General features: G+C 45.1%; 1 protein-coding gene across 4 annotated transcripts in view; it reads right to left on the reverse strand.

Annotated features, from left to right (window-relative positions):
- Window positions 1-526: 526 nt before the first annotated feature.
- PLEKHA2 (pleckstrin homology domain containing A2) overlaps window positions 527-19,347 on the reverse strand; it is a 74,952-nt gene continuing 56,131 nt past the window's right edge. For all 4 annotated transcript variants that reach the window (XM_077769474.1, XM_077769475.1, XM_077769476.1 and 1 more), the window contains 7 exons: window positions 18,826-18,966; window positions 18,087-18,233; window positions 17,693-17,761; window positions 17,241-17,311; window positions 13,782-13,845; window positions 5,177-5,254; window positions 527-4,739 (listed from right to left, as the gene is read on the reverse strand). In XM_077769474.1, coding sequence (XP_077625600.1) covers window positions 4,377-4,739; window positions 5,177-5,254; window positions 13,782-13,845; window positions 17,241-17,311; window positions 17,693-17,761; window positions 18,087-18,233; window positions 18,826-18,966 — 933 coding nt within the window. In that variant the 3' untranslated portion in view covers window positions 527-4,376. The remainder of the gene's footprint in view (window positions 4,740-5,176; window positions 5,255-13,781; window positions 13,846-17,240; window positions 17,312-17,692; window positions 17,762-18,086; window positions 18,234-18,825; window positions 18,967-19,347) is intronic.

Consider the following 19,347-nt stretch of genomic DNA (forward strand, 5'->3'; position numbering starts at 1 on the left):
GGCAGCGGTCGAGCACCGGCGTCATCCCGGCCGAGCAGGTGGGCAGCGGGGGACAGCGCGTCGGCTCGCAGGCCGCGGGACAGGGCAGCGAGGGCTTAGACCTCCTAGCTTCGACCCTGGGCACAAGCACTGGGAGCAGCAGCAGCCACAGCAGGAGTTGTCCGAGCGCCGCGGGCCGCAGCAGAGATCTAGTCATCCTGCTCCCTTCCTTCTTGGCTCTCACTGTTCCAGTTACTTTGGACCCGCCAACTGCTCTAACATGAGCAACACTCTCTCCCGGCTAGGGTGCCTCCTCCGCCAACCCCCAGACTTTAAGGGGCAGAACCTGGCAGATGCCACAAGCATCAACCACACCATCCCCGCCCCGAGGCCAGGTCCACCCCCACGCGATGAAAAGAGGTCCCCAGCCCTGCCCTGCGCAGGGCCCTTTCCTCGGGAAGTCCAGAAAGCCAGTAATAGGGCAGACTGACAAGAGACATCACCCACCCACGGACAGAAGGTCAGCGTTAGGAAAACATACACCATATTTCAGTATTTCACATGGTTTTATTACAAAACAAGCAACGAAACAGTTTTAGAAAATTATTTCTGCTACATACCAATTAGGAGATCACATAAAATGAGAAGCATAACATTTCCATGCACTCAGCTCAGGGCTTACAGTGAGTGCATTTCACAGCTGAAACATACTGGTTCAAAACACAAAATCATGCCACACCATAAGCAGTGGGGGAAAGGGTCAAACTATATTTTTGCCAATATTAGCTTTATTCAAATTCTACTTAGCATGAGTGACTGTAACTGCTGCAGGCAATAACATCGAAAAAAAAAAAGGATAAGAGAAAAAGCAATGTTGGTAGAAAAGATGTGGGTAGAAAACAACTGTGCATTTTTGACAGGTTCAAAGTTTATAAACAAAGCCCATTAGGGGAAACTCAATTTCCAAAATGGTGTTACTTCCACATGCCTGTTATCTGGTCAATTGTGAAAACTAACATCAAATACCACGGCTCAGCTACTCAATCTTCTATTTATTGGTTGCTTTTACTCATATCAGAGCACAGTTATATTTAGGAAGAAAAAAAAACCTTTTCTGTCAAGTAAACAACAAAGCTGGACCTTACCTCTGCTCCTTTTCACGTGAGCTCACCGTTCTCCTCAAAAATAAACATATAACCTCCAATATGTTGACCTGAGTCCACTCTACACCTTACTAGGGTTAAAATGTCTCACAGGATATAAAAGGCCAAACTATGTTTACCAACCACCAACTGGCCTCGAGTAAGCAAATCCTTACGCTTTCAAGATAGAGGATGGTAAATAGTTCAATTACAGGGAAGACCACCTGTAATACTATTACACATACTGCATCAAGGCCACTTCAAAAGTCTTACAAAAACAGCATAACTCCGATAAGGTTTTTTACTCCACAAAGAAAATGCAGTTTCTCTTTTTAACTCAAGATTTATTCCAGAGCCTATATACTTAATGACTAATATACTGCATCCCTGCCCTACTTTTCCCATTTGGTTCCATATAAATTTAAATGTTTATTTATTTTTGAGGGCGGGGTGGAGCAGAGAGAGGGGGAGACATAGGATCTGAAGCCAGCTCTGTGCTGATAGAAGAGAGCCCTGATGCAGGGCTCGAACTCATGAACTGTGAGATTGTGACCTGAGCCAAAGTCTGACACTTAACCAACTGAGCCACCAGACTACCCTGGTTCCATATACATTTAAAGTCAAATGCTTTCTGGGGCACCTGCATGGCTCAGTCAGTTAAGTGTCCAATTGCGGCTCAGGTCATGATTTCATGGTTAGTGGGTTTGAACCCCATGTCGGGCTCTGTGCTGACAGCTCAGAGCCTGGAGCCTGCTTCAGGTTCTGTTTCCCTCTCTCTCTGCCTTTCTCTCTCTCTCTCAAAAATAAACATTTAAAAAAGTTTAAAGCCAAGTGCTTTGATTGCATATGCACCATCTTTGGCTCACATGTGTAGTGACATTAAAAATTGTGATGTGAAATTGGTCAGAAGGTAAGAAATATAGACACAAGGAATTCTGAAATAAGGCTTGGGAATGAGAATGCTTTTAGGTGCCATTGAAGATCACTCTATTTATCTAGTGTTGGAATCACATTAAAATGTTCTCACTCGGCATTCCCAAGTATTTGCCATCTACAGTCCTTGTTTTCCTCTATCACAATAATATAATCTACATTTGTAAGTATATTGAACTCACATTCTTAAAATAGACCCTACTGAATGAGAAACATATCAGCTTACTATAATGGCCAATTAATTCAGCAATAGTATTCTAGCAGAGAGTTTACTTAACAAAAGAGAAATAGGTACGTTTTCATCAAAAGTTGACAGCTTTCATGAGTTCCGGAATGTTTAAAGAGATCTCAAAAGTTCCTAATTTATTTTTGCTAGTGTACTGCCATTTATTGTGTACCTTCTTAGACCTAGCCAAACAATTTTCTTAAGGAAAATTTCAAGGTGAAACCAGAGATGAGGAGCTTTAAGAATTTGGAATGGCTACTTGAAACTGTAACCTTGGTCACCCATAATAACTAACTCACAAAGCAAAAGTACACAGGGGTCTGCAAAATAGAGGGGGGAGAGAGAGAGAGAGATCCAATAGATGTCTTTTTTTATACCAGGACCACGAGGCCCAACAATATAAGTGAAGAATAGCTCCAATGCAGTGCAATCAAGAAGAGTTCTCAACATGACCTAGACTTCAAGGTAACTACACTGCATTAAAGGAACAAAGATTCCCTCCAGCCCCTAGAGGTTACTGATGATATGTTTTCACCTCGGCATTACATCTGGACATAAGGAGGGGAAGGGATTTACTCAGGTGAAAAAGCTTCTCTATCTTCTTCTAGTCTTTAAGTTTTAATTTAAAGGTAACTAATTGTTCTAGCTGATAAAAGGTATAGACAGAAATGAGTTAGTTTTTCTCCCCCTTTAGGGAACCCTGGTAAGTTAGCAGTAAACCACATTAAGTTGGACAAACTCTCCCAGGGACCCTGGAAAGTATCTTTTGTCAAATGAAAGGTAGAAATTTGGGTGGAAAATGCAATCTATGCTCTTCTACCTGGGAAATATCTAGTCAGCAATGCAGAGCCTCTAAATCAATGTTTCTATGCATAGTTTCTATTTTATTAAAAATATAAATACCTCTCAAGATTATCCTTGTATCTCTTCACTGTTAAGTACATGGAACCTTATTGTATTACAAGGTGTGATCATGCAAGTACTCAAGGCTTCATTCAAAGAGCAACAGAAAGAGTTAGAAACAAAGCAAATCTGCCAGGGTATATAATATACAGCACTTAAAATTAGACTAATATCAGCCCTTTGAAGAGAGCTGTGAAGTAAGGATTCAAGAAATCTGTCTGTGCTGAAACAGACCTTTTCTTGCTGTCTGGAAAACATGGATCAGAAAAGTTTATCTGGATGAACTATAATCCATCTTTTCCCAGCACCTGCTTTAAAACAATTCTAACATTCTAAAACAGAGATCCGATCTATCACTCAGGTGAATTATCATACACTTATCAACCCTCCAAACTTCCAAATAATGCCACACCAATGGAAATGTCTGCCCTATTCTCAACAGTCGTAACTTCTAACACTGATAAACCCATCCTCGGGGCCTGACACAGAAACTGGGTGGGCAGGTCCATCAATCACGTTGACACTATTTGGGGCCATAGACAAGAACAGAATAATTCCCCAAACTGGCTGATGCACTGAGTTGAATCTTTCCCTATACCTTACAAGAGATCCCTATGTCTTCCCCAGTGGAGGTCCCCTAGGAGGATCTACCCTAGTGGACATTCTGAGAGCTGCCTGCCTGCCCCCAGATCTTAACACCTCCCCCTCAGAAGGTATCCCAGCCAAGCCAGAGCCTAGGTCTGCTGCTTTCATCCGGGTTAGCTACCACCCTCCTACTTCCCAGTCAGACCTCAGCCAATGAACAGAAACAGGATAAGCCAGATAACTGCCCAAGACTCTGTGCCTGGCCTGGAGACCAAAGGAAGAAACTATAACTAGGACACGGAAATAGAACTTGGTTGGGGATGAAACGCACTACCAAACCTCCTCTCACCAGGAAGACCTTGGAGTGGTCAAATTAGAGGCAACCTGCTCTCCACTGAGCATGCCTACAGGTCTAACCTAGTGGTTTTCCAAGTTAAATACACTGTATAAAAAAAAAAAAAAAAAAGCCAGCTGAATGGGCCACTCCCACAGAGCATCCACAGGAATATGGGTGCCGAAGGGTCTCTGACTGTCCTCCGAAAGGTAGGGAAACTGAGTCATGGCCTCCTTTTCTTGAGTCCTCCCCCCTCCCAGGGCACCATGCCCTATCACACATCAGAAGTCCGTATGCTCTCGTCATCAAGGCTGAACAGAAACGGTTTCTCCTTGGGGTGTTGGGGCTCTGATCTGTGCCTTATCCGGGAGCTAGGCAACACCCCAGAAGTACTGCTCTCCCCAAGTCGAGGCATGAACAAAGAGTCCCCAGGAGTCTCTTCAGCTGGAAGCAGCTTATCCCCAGCCTGGGGGACAGGTGTCCAGGGTTGCCAGGAGGAAGCCACAGAGGGGGCTTTGCAGAGGGCTTTCTTCTCTTCCACAGGTGGCCGCCCCCTGCACAAGGCAGAGTTGGGCCCACCTGACAGGCTGGAGCTTCCAGAGCGAGTCAGAGAGATGGATCTAGAAAAGGACATATCCTACAAAAATAAAAGGGAAGGAAAAAAAAAGCAGAATAAGGGCTTTCCTGACAATGTTTACCCCAAAGCCCCAGGAAGAACAGCCAGGATCACCACCTCATCAGTCCGGAGACCCCTGTCTACAGAAATCAAGTACGACCAACGGAATTCACTCCACATGTGTCATGGTCTGCCTGGCAGGGAGACCTGTAGAACACATCAGAGTCTCCATTTCTTTACACAACCCAACTCGCCTCTTTCCAACAACCAAACGAACAAACAAAAAAATAAAACCTTGTACCTAAATCAGTAGAAGGAGAAATCAAACAAGACAGCCTGGGACTTCAGCTGCATCCAGGAACAGGCTGCTCGCCTACATCACCAAATAAAACCTGACCACTCAAGGAGAATTCATCTCCGAGTTGACAGTGGCTGTTTACCAGAAAGAAGTGACTTACTCTGGGGTGGCATTTGAGGGCCTGGACGGCTGCCCTGATCTCCTTAATCCAGCTGTGCATGTCTTCTGGACTGTCCGCCTGCAAAACATCCCACAGCACTTATGGAGAAAATTCTGGCACTGTGATTTCAGCTTTCAAGTCTGTAATTCAATTCTAAGTTTATGAAATCACACCATTAGAACTGGAAGGATCCCAGAGACCATCCAGTCCAGTGGCTTTCAGACTTTTGAGGACATTTTTTCCCCCTGCAAATTCTTATATGACACCCTATAAATAAAACAGCTCAAAGTGGATCTGCCCTGCAGTGGGGCAAAGGCCATCCCTGCTGTAGCCCCTTGCCCCCCTTTAGAGCACAAATGGCCTCCTATTTTACAGAAAAGGAAAATGGGGCCCAGAAAGCCAAAGTTCAAGATTTATGGCTGGTCTAGATTCCAGTTCTCCTGATTCCCAATGCAGTCCATCTTTCTACTACAGCTATCCAAACAGAATAATCCCATTTTCAACTCCAGTCCCACTAAAGCCAAATCCTCTGCATATCCTCCAAGATACATATTATCTCTAGGAACAGAGCTTCCCTCAGAACACCAATGACCTGAGTCTGTTGTGACTCCAGCCAGGCCTGGAGAGTTAGTTGGTAGACTCAGAGTACTAAGCTTAACAACATGTAGGATACTGCTGAGCCCAGAAATGCCTACCAACGCCAGAAGGGGGCAGCAGGGGCTCTGTAACGAAGGGAAGGAAAATCAAAACCCAAAGCTGCGGCAGGTGGAGCCCTCGGAATTCTCAGTGCCTTCCAGCTTTACAGAGGTTGAGTTCAAGTGAACCTAGCAAATATTTGCCGAGGCCCTCAGTCTTAAGGCATCAGGTACCAAGCACAGAGATAGGACCAAGACCAAATCCTTGATCTCCAGAAATTTCTATTTGTTAATTTCTCTCTGCCCCCTGTGCCTTCCCCTAACAGTCACACCCAAAATCATAAGTGTGCATTAGTGCGCGTATGCACGGGATACGTAAACACCGCGCTCCAGCCTGCAAAACTCTCCACAGACACCCCTCACTTCCCGCAGCCCCCAAATGATTCTTTTACTTTGCACTGTATCTGGATAAAACACTAGTTTTCATTTTGGTTCGGGTTTTTTTTTGTTGTTGTTTTCTTGTTTTTAGTTTTTTTTTTAAATCTCCACACTTGCATTCCTACCCCTTTCTGTCACCCCAAACAGACTCACATTGGTTAGGTGTGTGCAGAATACACTTAGAAAAGAAACGGTTTCACATGGTGGCACACCGCATTAAACAGGTGTAGCAGCCAGTGCCCAAGGCAAACACACCTCTCACATGCTAGAGCTGCAAATTTACCTGGATTCTCTCTCCACTGGGTTTTTCCCAGTTGTATAACAACCTGATGGTTGGTTTTCCAAAAAAAAAAAAATCCATCACTAGTCCAAAAAGATCAATAGGATGAGCTGTTCAAGACCCTTCCAGAAGGTATTTTAGTAATATCAGAGATAGCCTGTTCCTCAAGTAGAACCACTGGGAAAATGTAATGAACTCATTTAGGTAAAGCACTTTGAATAGTGCCTGATGCACACAGAAAGGGCTTCCTAGGTATTAGTTATCATGTCTATTATTATTACACATGGGATGCGAATGAAGCCTCAAATTGCAATATTATAAATATGTTAACTGCCTTCTCCCTGAGATTTTTTTTTCAGTTTCCTCATACTCAAACTGCACATAATTCCTACCTAAGGATGAAATTGTCAGGATCAAAAGAGATAACCTATTTGGTTACTTTGAATCGAATGAGATGAAGGTAATTAAATTGTCCATCAAGTAGAAAATAATTTCGGAGCACCTAGGTGGCTCAGTCAGTTCGGCGTCCAACTTTGGCTCAGATCATGATCTTGTAGTTTGTGGGTTCAAGTTCCGCATCGGGCTCTGTGGTGACAGCTCGGAGCCTGGAGCCTGCTTTGGATTCTGTGTCTTCCTCTCTCTTTCTCTCTACCCCTCCCCTGCTTGTGCTCTGTCCCTCTCTGTCTCTCAGAAATAAATTAATTAGAAAAGAAAGAAACTCATCTCTCAGAGATTTCCCTTCTAGGGAGCCACATGATTTGGTAGGGGGCAATGTTAGATGACTGAGAAAGAGAGAGATGGGAGCTGAGGAGAGACAAACATCCCCCATATCATACAGTAGGTCTGGCAAGATCCTCATGACAATAGTTTCCACGGCTATTGAGCTACTTCGACCCCCTCCCATCACCCAAGCACAACACAGCACTCAAGTCAAATGCTGCCAAACAAGCCAGAGGCCACCTAACTGTCTTTTTAGGCCCCCACCAACATACTTGTACATCTTCTCTACAAACCTACCACACCATAAGCCTAGGTGTCTTCACCCCAGCCTCCATCTAGCAAGTTATTTGATAAGAGAACACTAGGGACCACCTGACTTATCATGTGGGAAGTCAGACACAGAATCAAAATCCTATACGACACAGTTAGGTTGTTTCCAATCCTCCTCTAATATAAGTAATGTCGCTATTCATATCTTTGTGCACAAAGCTGTTTTCGTTCGAATGATTCTTCAGTTCCCAGGAACATTGCTTAAAAGACTTGCCTTCTTTTAAGGCTCTGGTTACATCTGGCCAGAGAGATTTTTGGCCAACAATATGTATATCACTTGCCACCAATATATTATTTTTTTACATGTACTCTTGCTAGAATTAAATATTATGGTTTTTAAGTTTTTGCTAATATGATGGGCAAAATTATTAAATCTCTTTCTGAAAACATTTAATAATTCATAGATGGAAAGTGTTTGCTAGTTATATTTTTCCCAATTTTCCACTTCTACTTATGGACATTTTGCTGGATAACCTACAGTGTATACCCTGCCATGAGGACATTAACAATAAACATTAGTAAGCATTATTTTAATGTTCGACAAATGTCATTTTAAAATATTATTCCAGGGCGCCTGAGTGGCTCAGTCAGTTAAGCGTCCGACTTTGGCTCAGGTCATGATCTCACGGCTCGTAAGTTCGAGCTCCACGTCAGGCTCTGTGCTGACAGCCAGCTCAGAGCCTGGAGCCTGTTTCAGATTCTGTATCTCCCTCTCTCTCTGAAACTCCCCCGCTCACGCTGTCTCTCTCTCTTTCTCTCTCGGAAATAAATTTTTTAAAAAAACATTAAAAAATAAAATATTATTCCAATATAAAAGCAGATATTGTGAGAAAAGTTAAGAAACAGAGTATCACTTTATTGAGATCACAATTATAATCTCCAAATTCCTCAAAACCTCAAAAACTGTGTGCAAACATACGGTGTATGTGTATGTCTACCTTTTATGGAAAGCTTGTGCTTAGCTTTCATCAAAAACCTAAAAATATCTTAAAATACCACCTCAAAGGTAGCTGCGTGAACCAGGGGTAAAAAACAGCTGAAGTCCACGCACCACATGGTGAACTGCAAAAAGCCTAGAAGATGCTTAAAACTCTGTAGAACAAAATGGGAAGTGCCACACTTATACCTCCACCTCTTCCTGGCACGCTTAAGTGTGTGCATTTGTTTTGGGTACTTGGTTCGAAAGAAAAAGTAAGGTTTCTGTCCCTGAGGGCAGTTTTTGAAGTGAGAGGAACAAAGGGTATTAAAAGCAGTCACCACAGCCTGAGGTAGGTTGCAATCCTTGTAGGACATGTAGGTTTTACTGAGTACCTACAATGAGCTCACCACTGCAACAGATGCCACAATCTGAAGCAATGAATTCCACAGGTCATTAGTAATAGGCCTCCTCCAGTCCGTACCCCGGTGGCTTCTCCTGCAGCTGCCCAACATTTATATGTTCCTAACCTCTGCGCCTCCCTACCCTTCCCAATAGCTAATAAATCCCCACTTTCTCGGCAGGAACCAATCCCATCTTTAGACACAGCCCTGCCAGTATGATTGCCTAGATTGTGCACTACATGGTCTAGATGCTGTCACTCACCCTGTAGTCTAAATTAAAACAGTATCTATCTTGCTTACCATAAGAGCTCTATGCCAACACTCTGCAATTCACATCGGAGCCATCTTATTACTACTCTTATCCTGACATAGCCCCCTAGTTCTGACAACTGGGCTTATTCCAAGTTGCCCAAACCAGTCTGCACTACATTTCTCATCCAGAATAACTACATCCTCCTACCTAATACCCCTGACCTTCTAGAACTGGGAAATGGGGAAATAGTGAATGCTGTATGTCTTGTATTCCAAGGATTGAAATCTCATTTTGAACCCTTGCCCAGGACTGAGAACCTGCTGATAAGCTTGCTGACACCCCAAGCTTAGACAGCTGATTACTGCCAGATCCTGGATCTTGGTCACCATGATCCATCACTGCAAGCTGGTCTCCCCTAGTTGTCTATGGCCACACCTTCTACATCTTGATGCTCTGCACCAAGCTGCTTTTAAAGAGCACAAGGGGGTGGGTCCTGCTCTAGCACCTGACTAGGTACCTCCTAATCACTTCCATGATTCACCAGGTTGATGGTCTCGAACAAATAGTTTGCCTTCAGACACTCTGTCTCCTTATCTCTAAAATAGAGATGGTCTCAGAGATCACCAAGAATTCAGTGATATGCTGCCTGTAAACTACTTAGCACTGTGCCTGTGACATCTAAGTGTCCAACAAAGGGTAGCATCCCCGAGCACAAATTATACATATGTGACATGGAAGGCAAATGTGACAGAAGATAAATGACCAACATCTCAGCAGCTGGCAGCCAGCCCCATTCTGTTGCCCAAGCCTCTGTGCCCTGCCCAAGGAGGCTGCTCACCCTGCCTCCAGCTGCCCTGGTCCAGCTTCCCCGGATACCATGTATGGTTCTTTCAGGCAGGTTTACTGAACAGCCCCTAAGAAGCAGGTCAGAATGCCACGTACGCATGGTGGTAAAGCTGCTGGCACCAGACTGTAGGGGAAGCCATTATATTCTTTTACCTTTTTCATGAAACACGATTTTTACTCGGAACAAACGACTGACAAACTGTCAGTCGAACTTATTCGGACTTAGGTAAATGGTGAACTCTTTCTCAAAAATGAATGAAATGAGTCTGCTCAAGTCAGGGAAAATCATGAAAGTATTTTTTTTTTTTTTTTTTGCAAGTTTGAGCTTCCAAACAAAATTAGAATTCCAAAAGCTTTCTGTACTTAAAGACTTTCTTGGGTCGCCTGGGTTGCTCAGTTGGTTAAGAATCCGACTTCAGCTCAGGTCATGATCTCAAGGTTCATGGGTTCGAGCCCAGCATGGAGCTCTGCACTAATGGTGCAGAGCCTGCTTGGGATTCTCTCTCTCCCTCTCTCTTTGCCCCTCCCCTGCTCAGGTGCATATGCTCACTCTCTCCCTCTCTATCTCTCTCTCTCAAAGGAAAAAAGAAACGAAGACTTTGTTGATGATGATTCCTGTGGGGCTATTAACAAATGTGATTTTTTGATATTATATAATAAAATGTGTCAACATTTAGAAGATCTACATACCTCGATGTGACCACTATTTTCCTAACAACCATCGCATGCAGTTACAAAATCATGCACTGGTAAAAAAGATCCATTCAAAGTGTAACACTGACCAGTGGATTTTAATGTAAGGGTATGAAAGTTTATCAATATTGATATTGGCTTCCAATTCACACCGCACCTGAATTTAAGAAACTACCATTTGTCAAGGTTTCATATAGAATCAAAGAAGAATACCCATAATTATCTGAAAAAGCTATTAAAATAATCCTTTTTTTCTAAATACATATCTGTGCAAGGCCAGATTTTCTTCATATTCTCCAACCAAAACAACATATGGCCAGAGATAGAATGCAGAAGCAGATAGGAGAATCCTGCTGTCTTCTATTAAGCCAGCCATTAAAGAGATTTGCAAAAACATAAAACAATGCTACTTTTGTGGATTTTTTGTTTTAGAAATATATCTATCTTTCATAAAAGACTACCTGTGTTAGTATAACTGAGTTTTTGGTTGCTATCTGAAAATCAATTAACACATATTCTTAATGGCTTTTACTCTATGTTCTTCTCAATTTTCTATTCTCTCTAAGTGCTGTAAACAGACTTGTCCATTCACTCATTTGTTTATTTCAGGGTGATGCTAGTATTCTTTTACCCTGGAAATGTGGGAGCAGAAGGCAAATGGAGGTAAAAGTGGTGAGAAGCTCCTGGTAAATGTGCATATGCTCATTTGGATGATGCAATCAGTATCTCTTAAACACTGTTCTTGTTGGGGTTCATGTTTCCCAAATCATTCTCTCTAGCCCAAAGCTCTTACCAAGCATAATCATTCACTCGACAAATACTTATTTAGTATCAACCGTGTGTCAGGCACTGTCTACTGAAAGATGGTCATAACATGTCACCTTTAATGTCCCACTGACACTGTCAACTCAGAACCCCCAACACTAGGCTTGTCTTCATGCTCACCAGTCCCTCCTCGCCTGGCTGTGGTCTAAGTGATTGCTGCCCGTCTAACACCCTGAGGCACAGGCCAAACACCCAGCGGTGTCCTTGCCTCCCCATTCCCCCTCACCCCACGTCCAACCCACAGCCAAGTCCCAGAAACAGCTCTTCAAAAGCTTTCAAGTTCTCCATTTTTCTCCATCCATCTTAGTTCAAGCTTCCTTCATCCCTCACCTGAATTACTACCACAGCCATCCAACTGCTTCCCACCTCCTGTTTTACCCTTTCTCCATCTGTCTACCCTGCCCTGGGCCTAGAAACTCATAGCCAGCACACCATTAACATGGTCGGTTGAGGGATATCATCTCCACTTTACAGATGAGGAAAACAGGGCTTGAAAGTGAGACCACTTGCCCAGGTGGCATTTTTAGAAGGCAAATTTGATTGGGCCACTCCCTGGGTTCTCCCTCAATGGGCCCCAGCCCTCAGGATGAAATACAAGCTCTCTAATAAGGGCTATAAAGCATGGGCCCTCCATATGGGCTTCCCAGCCTTCCCTGTGTCCTGTGCTCCTTTTATCTCCAGGCTTTTTCACACATACTCTTCTCTCTGCCTAGGTCACTCTTCCCCCAACTCAGTTCAGCTATGCCTTCCTGTAAGAAACCTCCCCCCACTCCCTGAGATGGGGGAGATGCCCCTTTTATGAGTCCCCATGGCAACCACTACTCACTGTAATGGTAGCACTTAGCACACCAGGTTTTTTTGTTCGTTTGCTTGCTTTGTTTTCTGTTTTTTATTCCCCTAGCCCCTTCAATGAGGTCATTCCAATCCTATGATGCCTTTAGGTTCTTTTGTCACAGTCTATATGTCATGCTGGAATCACCCAACCGCCTAAGTGATTTTTTAAATTCACATATATTGAAGTTTACTTTTTACTTTTACTGTGTTCTATAAAGTTCTATTTCATACATCCACCATTACAGTATCATACAGAATAGATTCACTGCCCCCCAAAACTGTTGTGTTCAACAACCCAACACTCCTTCCCCCACACTGTTTGCCTGTTCACTTGACTCTCTCTCTCTCCAGTTTACGATCTGTTCTGTTTTAACACAGCGTACCCAGTATGAGGCAAAACGCACGGCATTCTAAGGATACTCCACAAATACCTGTTAAATGCAAGAACCAGAAACTTTTTGAACCTACAATTTAAATCCTGTCCCTGAATGACAAGGGAACCAGCTCTAACAACTCCTGTATGCTAACTCTTCCCCAGTGACACATGCTTGGGTGAATGAATGGAGCCCACAGGTGGTTAAGGCTGCCAGCATGTCTGCTGGGCTTGGGTGGGTGGACCAGCTCAGAAAGGTCAGGACTATGGAGCTGCTGCCCAAGAAATGGGGGAGGGGTGGCTCTGGGGAACAACAGGTGATACTTAGTGGGGAGTGACACTTGGAACGAAGAAAGAGCACTGGGAACCCTGAAAAGCCTTGGCTGGGGAGCCCCACAGACTGCATGGCAGTCTGAATCCCAGAAATGCGACATTATCACGATGCTGCAAGGATCAAGGCATGCTCTGTAGACTACCAGGCCGGCTGGGGTAGGGACTTGGCGTTGAAAGTCTAGGCCCTGCTCGGGTTTCTGCCTTTCTCACTCCTATGATTTGAGAAAGAGCTGGGAGAGCTCCAAAGCTGTGGGTGGAGGGAGAAGCTTCTGAGGGCCGAACTGTCAGAGCCCAAACAATGGCTTTCTCTGTGCAGCTGGGCTTTGCACCTGGTGCCTGCACAGGGCCCTCTGTGCTTCTGTCCTTCCGCACACAGTGATGTCCACACAGGCGGGGCTTATAAATACCCTCCAAAGAAGAAGTGAAACCACTGGCTAGTTCTCCTTTTCTCTGCTTAGTTGGCGCCCAGCAGCTGAGAGCAGCTGGTACAAACTCGCATTCCCCAGTTCAGAGGCTCAACCTGTTCTTATTATTTTATGGTTGGGAAGCTTCTGGCAAACATCCTGTTTAGAATAAAATGGGACTCAGACTGACTATCAGGGGCTAAATTTACCACCCAGAAACTTCAAACAAAATAAAAGAGAAAGCAGAGGAAAGGGCAAGACCTACCCACACACCATTCACAGAGACAGAACACCAAAGTCTTCTCAGAGTGAGCCTTTTACCTGTATGTAGAAGGTCCTGGAGCTTGTTATGATTTCAAACAGGTTGTCTCTCATTAAGAGATCACTAGACAAAAGAGAAAGAAAGTTACCAGGCATGCCTGCACACACGTTGAGGGCTTGATTTATCCCACGTCAAGACTCCAGCACCCTCTCCCATAAAAGGGGGCCTCCCAGGCCATTCTTCCTCTGGTCTCTGCCTCATAAACTATGACAGGGATCCCCTCCAGCTTAACTTCCTACAGGCTCTCAGAAGGTCTCGCCATCCCCATGGAAACCCCCCACCACCAGTTCTAACAACATAATGCTCCTTTCCCTCTAAAACCTCCTGCCTAAGATCCACCACATTCCATACGACCTATAGTTGTGTGTGGGGGTGGGTGAGGTTAGGGGCTCAGATCTATAAAGTTCTTTGTGCAAAGCACTGCTTTAAGTGTTTTTTTTCAGGGTCAAAGGAACATTTTGTTGGTTTTATAAATATGTAAATATAACTAATCAATTATTCATTTTATATATTAATACATAAGATAACATTTTATATAAATATATAGGGAGAAAGAATGGACATATAACATTTTATTCGTTTCAGGTACATAAGATAATGATCCAATATTTGTATATATTGTCAACTGATCATCACAAAAAGTCTAGTTGACATCAGTCACCACACATAGTTATGAGCTCTTTTTTCTTGTGATGAGAACTTTTAGGGTCTACTCTATCAGCAATTTACAAGTATCCAATATAGCATTATTAATTATAGTTACCATACTGTACATCACATCCTTAGGACTCAGGTATTTTATAAATGGAAGTTTGGGCCTTCTGACCCCCTTTTTTCCCCACCCCCTTTTGCCCAGCCCCCACCTCCCACCTCCGGCCACCACCAATCTGTTCTTGGGAGTGCTTTCCAGTATGTCATTCCATCCAATCTTTACAGCAATCCAGTAAGAACTTTATACTTTCCCCACCTTGTAGATGAGGAAACCCAGCCTCAGAGAGGCTTGTCCATGGTGATTTGTCCATGGTGCCGAAGTTTAGAGTAAACAGCAGAGCAAGGATCTGAACCCAGGTCTGACTCCAGAGTCTGTGCTTCTAATTACTCCACTACCATTTGCCTCTTCTAAGGGAATCAACTCTCATTTCCAAAGCCTTCCCCCCACAAGCAGCAACCTCATCACCTTCATTAAATTCCTGCTCTGTGCCACCCTGTACTGGGCTAGAGACAGGGAACTAATGAGATATGGAAGGAGAGACTGGACTACTTTAAGATGCTTCAAACGGTATGAGTTTGGGAAGAAGAATCTTGACCTCTGCAAGGAAGAAGGGGAGGCGTAGCTGGTGCCCAGTGACAAACCCTAAACCAGCCAAAATTATTTGCGGTGTTGAGCGCCTGCTGTATGTATTCAGGTGCTGTAGGCAATACACAAGGAACAAAAGGTCTAATTTGTTCCTAATAAAAGTACCAAAAAAAGCAAAACTATACAATTAGATGTTAGACTGTGTGTTCTACGCCAAGAGTCAGAATAATTCCAAAAAAGGACTGATCGCAGGCAGAGTTGGCTCCGTGAATGAGGACTTGAAAGGACATGTCAGGCACTGGGCCAGTGACATGGACACCGGGGCAAAGGAGGAGCGGGAGACTAGAGACCCACGTGGGAAGGGACAGCAAGACAGGGGGTTAGGAGGACCTGGGGCCAAATCCTGACTCCACTTGAGGAAAAGGCCTTTTAGGAATATTTTTAAATCTTTGTGGGCCTTTGTACCCCAACTGTATAATGGAGATAAGGAGACACCCCTCCTCAGCAGGCTGGTCACCACAACGATCAATGTATGAAGTATATAAAGCATCTGCTACAGTGCAGGCCACATAGTGGTCACTTGAAACATTTCACTGACCATTATTGCTTTCTGAGTAGAGACGGCTCTTCTTACTGGCTAAACTGTTTTCGCTTTTTAAATCACTCACACACATACAGTACGCTCATGTCATCAACTACTGAAGAGATGAAAGCAAAGCAGGGAGGAAATCCCCACCCTTGTCACATCTACTTTCCAAGCTACATGTTGCCTTTCAATTCAATTCAGTTCAATTCCATTTAATTCAAGTTAACAAATGTTTGTTGACGACACAGATGCCCTAAAGCTTCCTAACTGGGTCTGGGGAGGCCGCACAGTCTCGGAGGCCTGGAACCCGCAGAGCCTTGGGGACTTCCTTCCCTGATGATTTGCAGCTCTTAATTCCTTCACTAAGAATTCGGTTTGACTCTGGCAGTGAGAGACTCAGATGAAGTACAGACCACTTAGGACTCCATGTCATCTGGGCTTGCTAAGCTGCCCAACATGCCCAGGTGGCTGTCCATCTACCTGTCTGCACTGGGCTCCCTGCGGAGCCAGGAACCATCTCTGAGGAACAGTCATGCCCAGTCATTCCTCCACCCACCATCAACCTCTGGAACCACACTTCTGGACCATCCCTCTACAGACACTTTTATGGAATACAAACTGTCACTGGGAATTTCCCTAATCTCTACTCCGCAAATGTCATTTGCAAGACTCAGTACAGCCCCAGTTCAGTCCCTGCTTCCTTGGGTCATGCGGCCTTTTGTTGCCACACAAGACCTTCCTATATCTTCACGTGATAACAGTCTGCCTGCTGCGAAGGGCCTCCCTGATGATGCTCGTCTGCAATGCACAGTCCATGGGATGAAGAGACACAGTCTCTAAAGATGAGATTAAGGGGCAAAAGGAGGAGGACTTTTATATGTCCAGATGCCCTTGGGTTTCTACAGTTTAGTTTCAAGGGCATCTGTATCTGTATTGTATATAGGAAAAAGCCCTTGCCTGCAGGACCCAGATCCCAAACTCATCCTCTGCACCACGGTACTAGGAAGGCAACCCATTACCCAGTGGGAAGAGGAACACATTAAAAATACTTGCTCTTCCTCTACAAGGGAGCCACAGAGAGTTGCTGTTAATCACCTTTGTGTTAAGGGGACATCTGGAACTTTGTCAAAAGGGGGAAAAGGCATAAGAAGTTCAGGGAAGAAGCAATGGAATAAGCAGTGATCTGGCCAGAAGTGCTGGTAAGTGAGAGACCTCAGGACACCATCTCTGCTCTGAGCCCTAGGCCTCCCATGCAATGAGCATCTAATTCTAACACTTGAGAAGCATCCCAACACCACTCTCTTCTTTGTTCCTACATTCTTTCTTTTTCTCCATCGAAAATTATTATTACATAGACTCAGCCCGTCTCCTCAGGAGCCAGAGTAAGGCAGTGGGAAAAGATGAGCTTGGTCTCTTAGCTGCATCAGTGTGGAAGCAGTAAGTGAGATGTCAGGCCCTGTCATGCTCATGGAAGAAGATTCTTAAATAGAGCCTCAGAAGGGTAGTAAATGATGACTTAGGAGGCAGATGGGGATTCTGAACAGGGAAAAAAAAAAAAAAAGCAGAGATTAATACCCAGATTTGACCAGACACTCATGGGTCTTAAGAACATCCTTGAGAAATATAGTGCGCAGTGGTTCTCGGTCCTGGTGGAAAAAATAAGATAGGTAAATGAGACTATCCACAGAATGCCACAACCCAGCCCAGATGACCAACGTACCTCTCTGATCGGAGGTACATCACAAACAAGGCAAAGTCTCAAAATAACGATCAAGAGAGGAAAAAGTTCTAAGAAGATATTCTGTGGCTCTGACCACAGAGTGGCTCACTGCATAGAGGGAGGGAGGAAGTGAAGGCCATGTTACTACTGATCTACAGATGCACACACAGGATGGATGCAGATAAGACAGAGGCATCCTGCAGGCCTGTGTGTGCCCACATCTCTACTCATGCACACACATGTGGGTGTCACCTGTGTCCCTCTTGCTTCCATGACCTGTCAGAAGGGCCCCAGAGTGGCTACAAACCTGCTCACACTTGAAGTAGCAGATAGTAAAGTCATCAAGTGCAAAGTAGCGGCGTTTCCAGCTCTTCCGCTGAAATAAAAAATAAAGAGCAAGACATTAATAGGAGGCCCCTTGATTCCAGAAGGTGTTCCAGTTCTAAGCTCCTGGGTATCCAGTCTGATGGAAGCTGGGCTCTCACATTCAGTGAGAGAGATGGGTGGGGGAGACTTCTTCTGATTAGAGGCAGTGCCTCGGTCATGCAGGGGTGAATGTTTAGTTCCAAACCTCTCACTGGTTTGGGAGGTAGTTTCAGAGATGGACAGCTCCTTGCAGCCAGCTCTGCCCTGTGTGCTGCCCACAACCAATGCTCCCAGGAGTCGCCAGGACTTGCTCCGGCCCCAGCACTGACACTCACCACATTCCCTTGCTTCACGCAGTAGCCGCTCTTAATGAGGTGGGGCCCGGAGGGAACATGGCTGCCTGTTGTGGGGATGTAACTCTGAGACCTTCGAAGGATGGCGTGGGATCCGGGCTCGCTCCCCTCCTGCCCATCCCCACCGTTCTACAAGGAAACAATGTCAGGATTAGCACCTGCCCTTGCTCCTCACATGGCAAACCCCGTGCCTCACCCAGCCCTCTCGGGAGAATCTTCTCTTGCCTCTTTACCCACAATGGCAATCAAAGAAGAAATAATAAGAAAGTAAACGTTCACTTTGCTCCCATCAGGCACTGTACTGGGTGCTGTCAGAGAACAAGCTCGGGGAAGTGGGACAGACCCAGGAGAAAGGCAAGGACAGAGAAGCAAACCAGAAGGGAGGAGAAACACCCTATGGAACGAGGGACAGTGGGCTTATTTCCAGCCTCACCTGCCTTCCCCTGCCCCATTTCCCCTGTGATTTAGAAGTGCTAATCTCACGTGTACGGTGCAGGACCATACTGGCCACACTGCCTCACAATATGGTGGCCCCAATTTCTGTACTGCTGCTATTCACACCCACTCCTGTCCTGGGTTTTCTTGGCCACACCATCTGCACCGGCTCCCTCCTCCCCAACTACCTTTCCTCAGTGCAGCCCACCTCTATGCACATCATCGGCACACTACGGACACCTCTGTACCCCCACTGTCCCCCCCAGGGAGCCCCAGGCCCAGGCACCTGGTTGATAGGCGTGTGTACCACCACCCCTCCGATGATCTCGGTCTTGTAGGCCACCTGTGGCTTCTTCTCTAGGGCTGGAGGTGCTGCTAGGCTTTTCAGAACCTCGGTAGTCAGGGGCAGGCTCCCAACTTTGGGCACCTGGCAAGAAAGACAGCTTAGGAAAAGTGGGGAGGCAAAAGAGGGTTGGGGAAGGGGTAAGAAAAGCTAATGTACAAATATAGTAAGACAATCCTCTCTTCCCCAGCCCTTCCATCGATCCATTTCTGAATATGAGGAACTCTGCCAGCAGAACCCTATATGCACACGCACACAAACAATAACCGAGCACCCACTACGAGGCGGCCCTTCCCTGACTACAGACTAAAGACAAGACAGCAAACAGACATGTCCCACCCTTAGGATGGACATTCCAACAACAGAGGCCGGCCAAACAACGCACAGCCAAACAATCAGAATAATTCTAAACCGTGGGGAGTGCCATAATGAAAATAAACAGGAGCTGAGATACAGAGGTGCAGG

The sequence above is a fragment of the Crocuta crocuta genome, unplaced genomic scaffold (genome assembly GCF_008692635.1).
Source record: "Crocuta crocuta isolate KB4526 unplaced genomic scaffold, BGI_CrCroc_1.0 scaffold698, whole genome shotgun sequence".
NCBI lineage: Eukaryota > Metazoa > Chordata > Mammalia > Carnivora > Hyaenidae > Crocuta > Crocuta crocuta.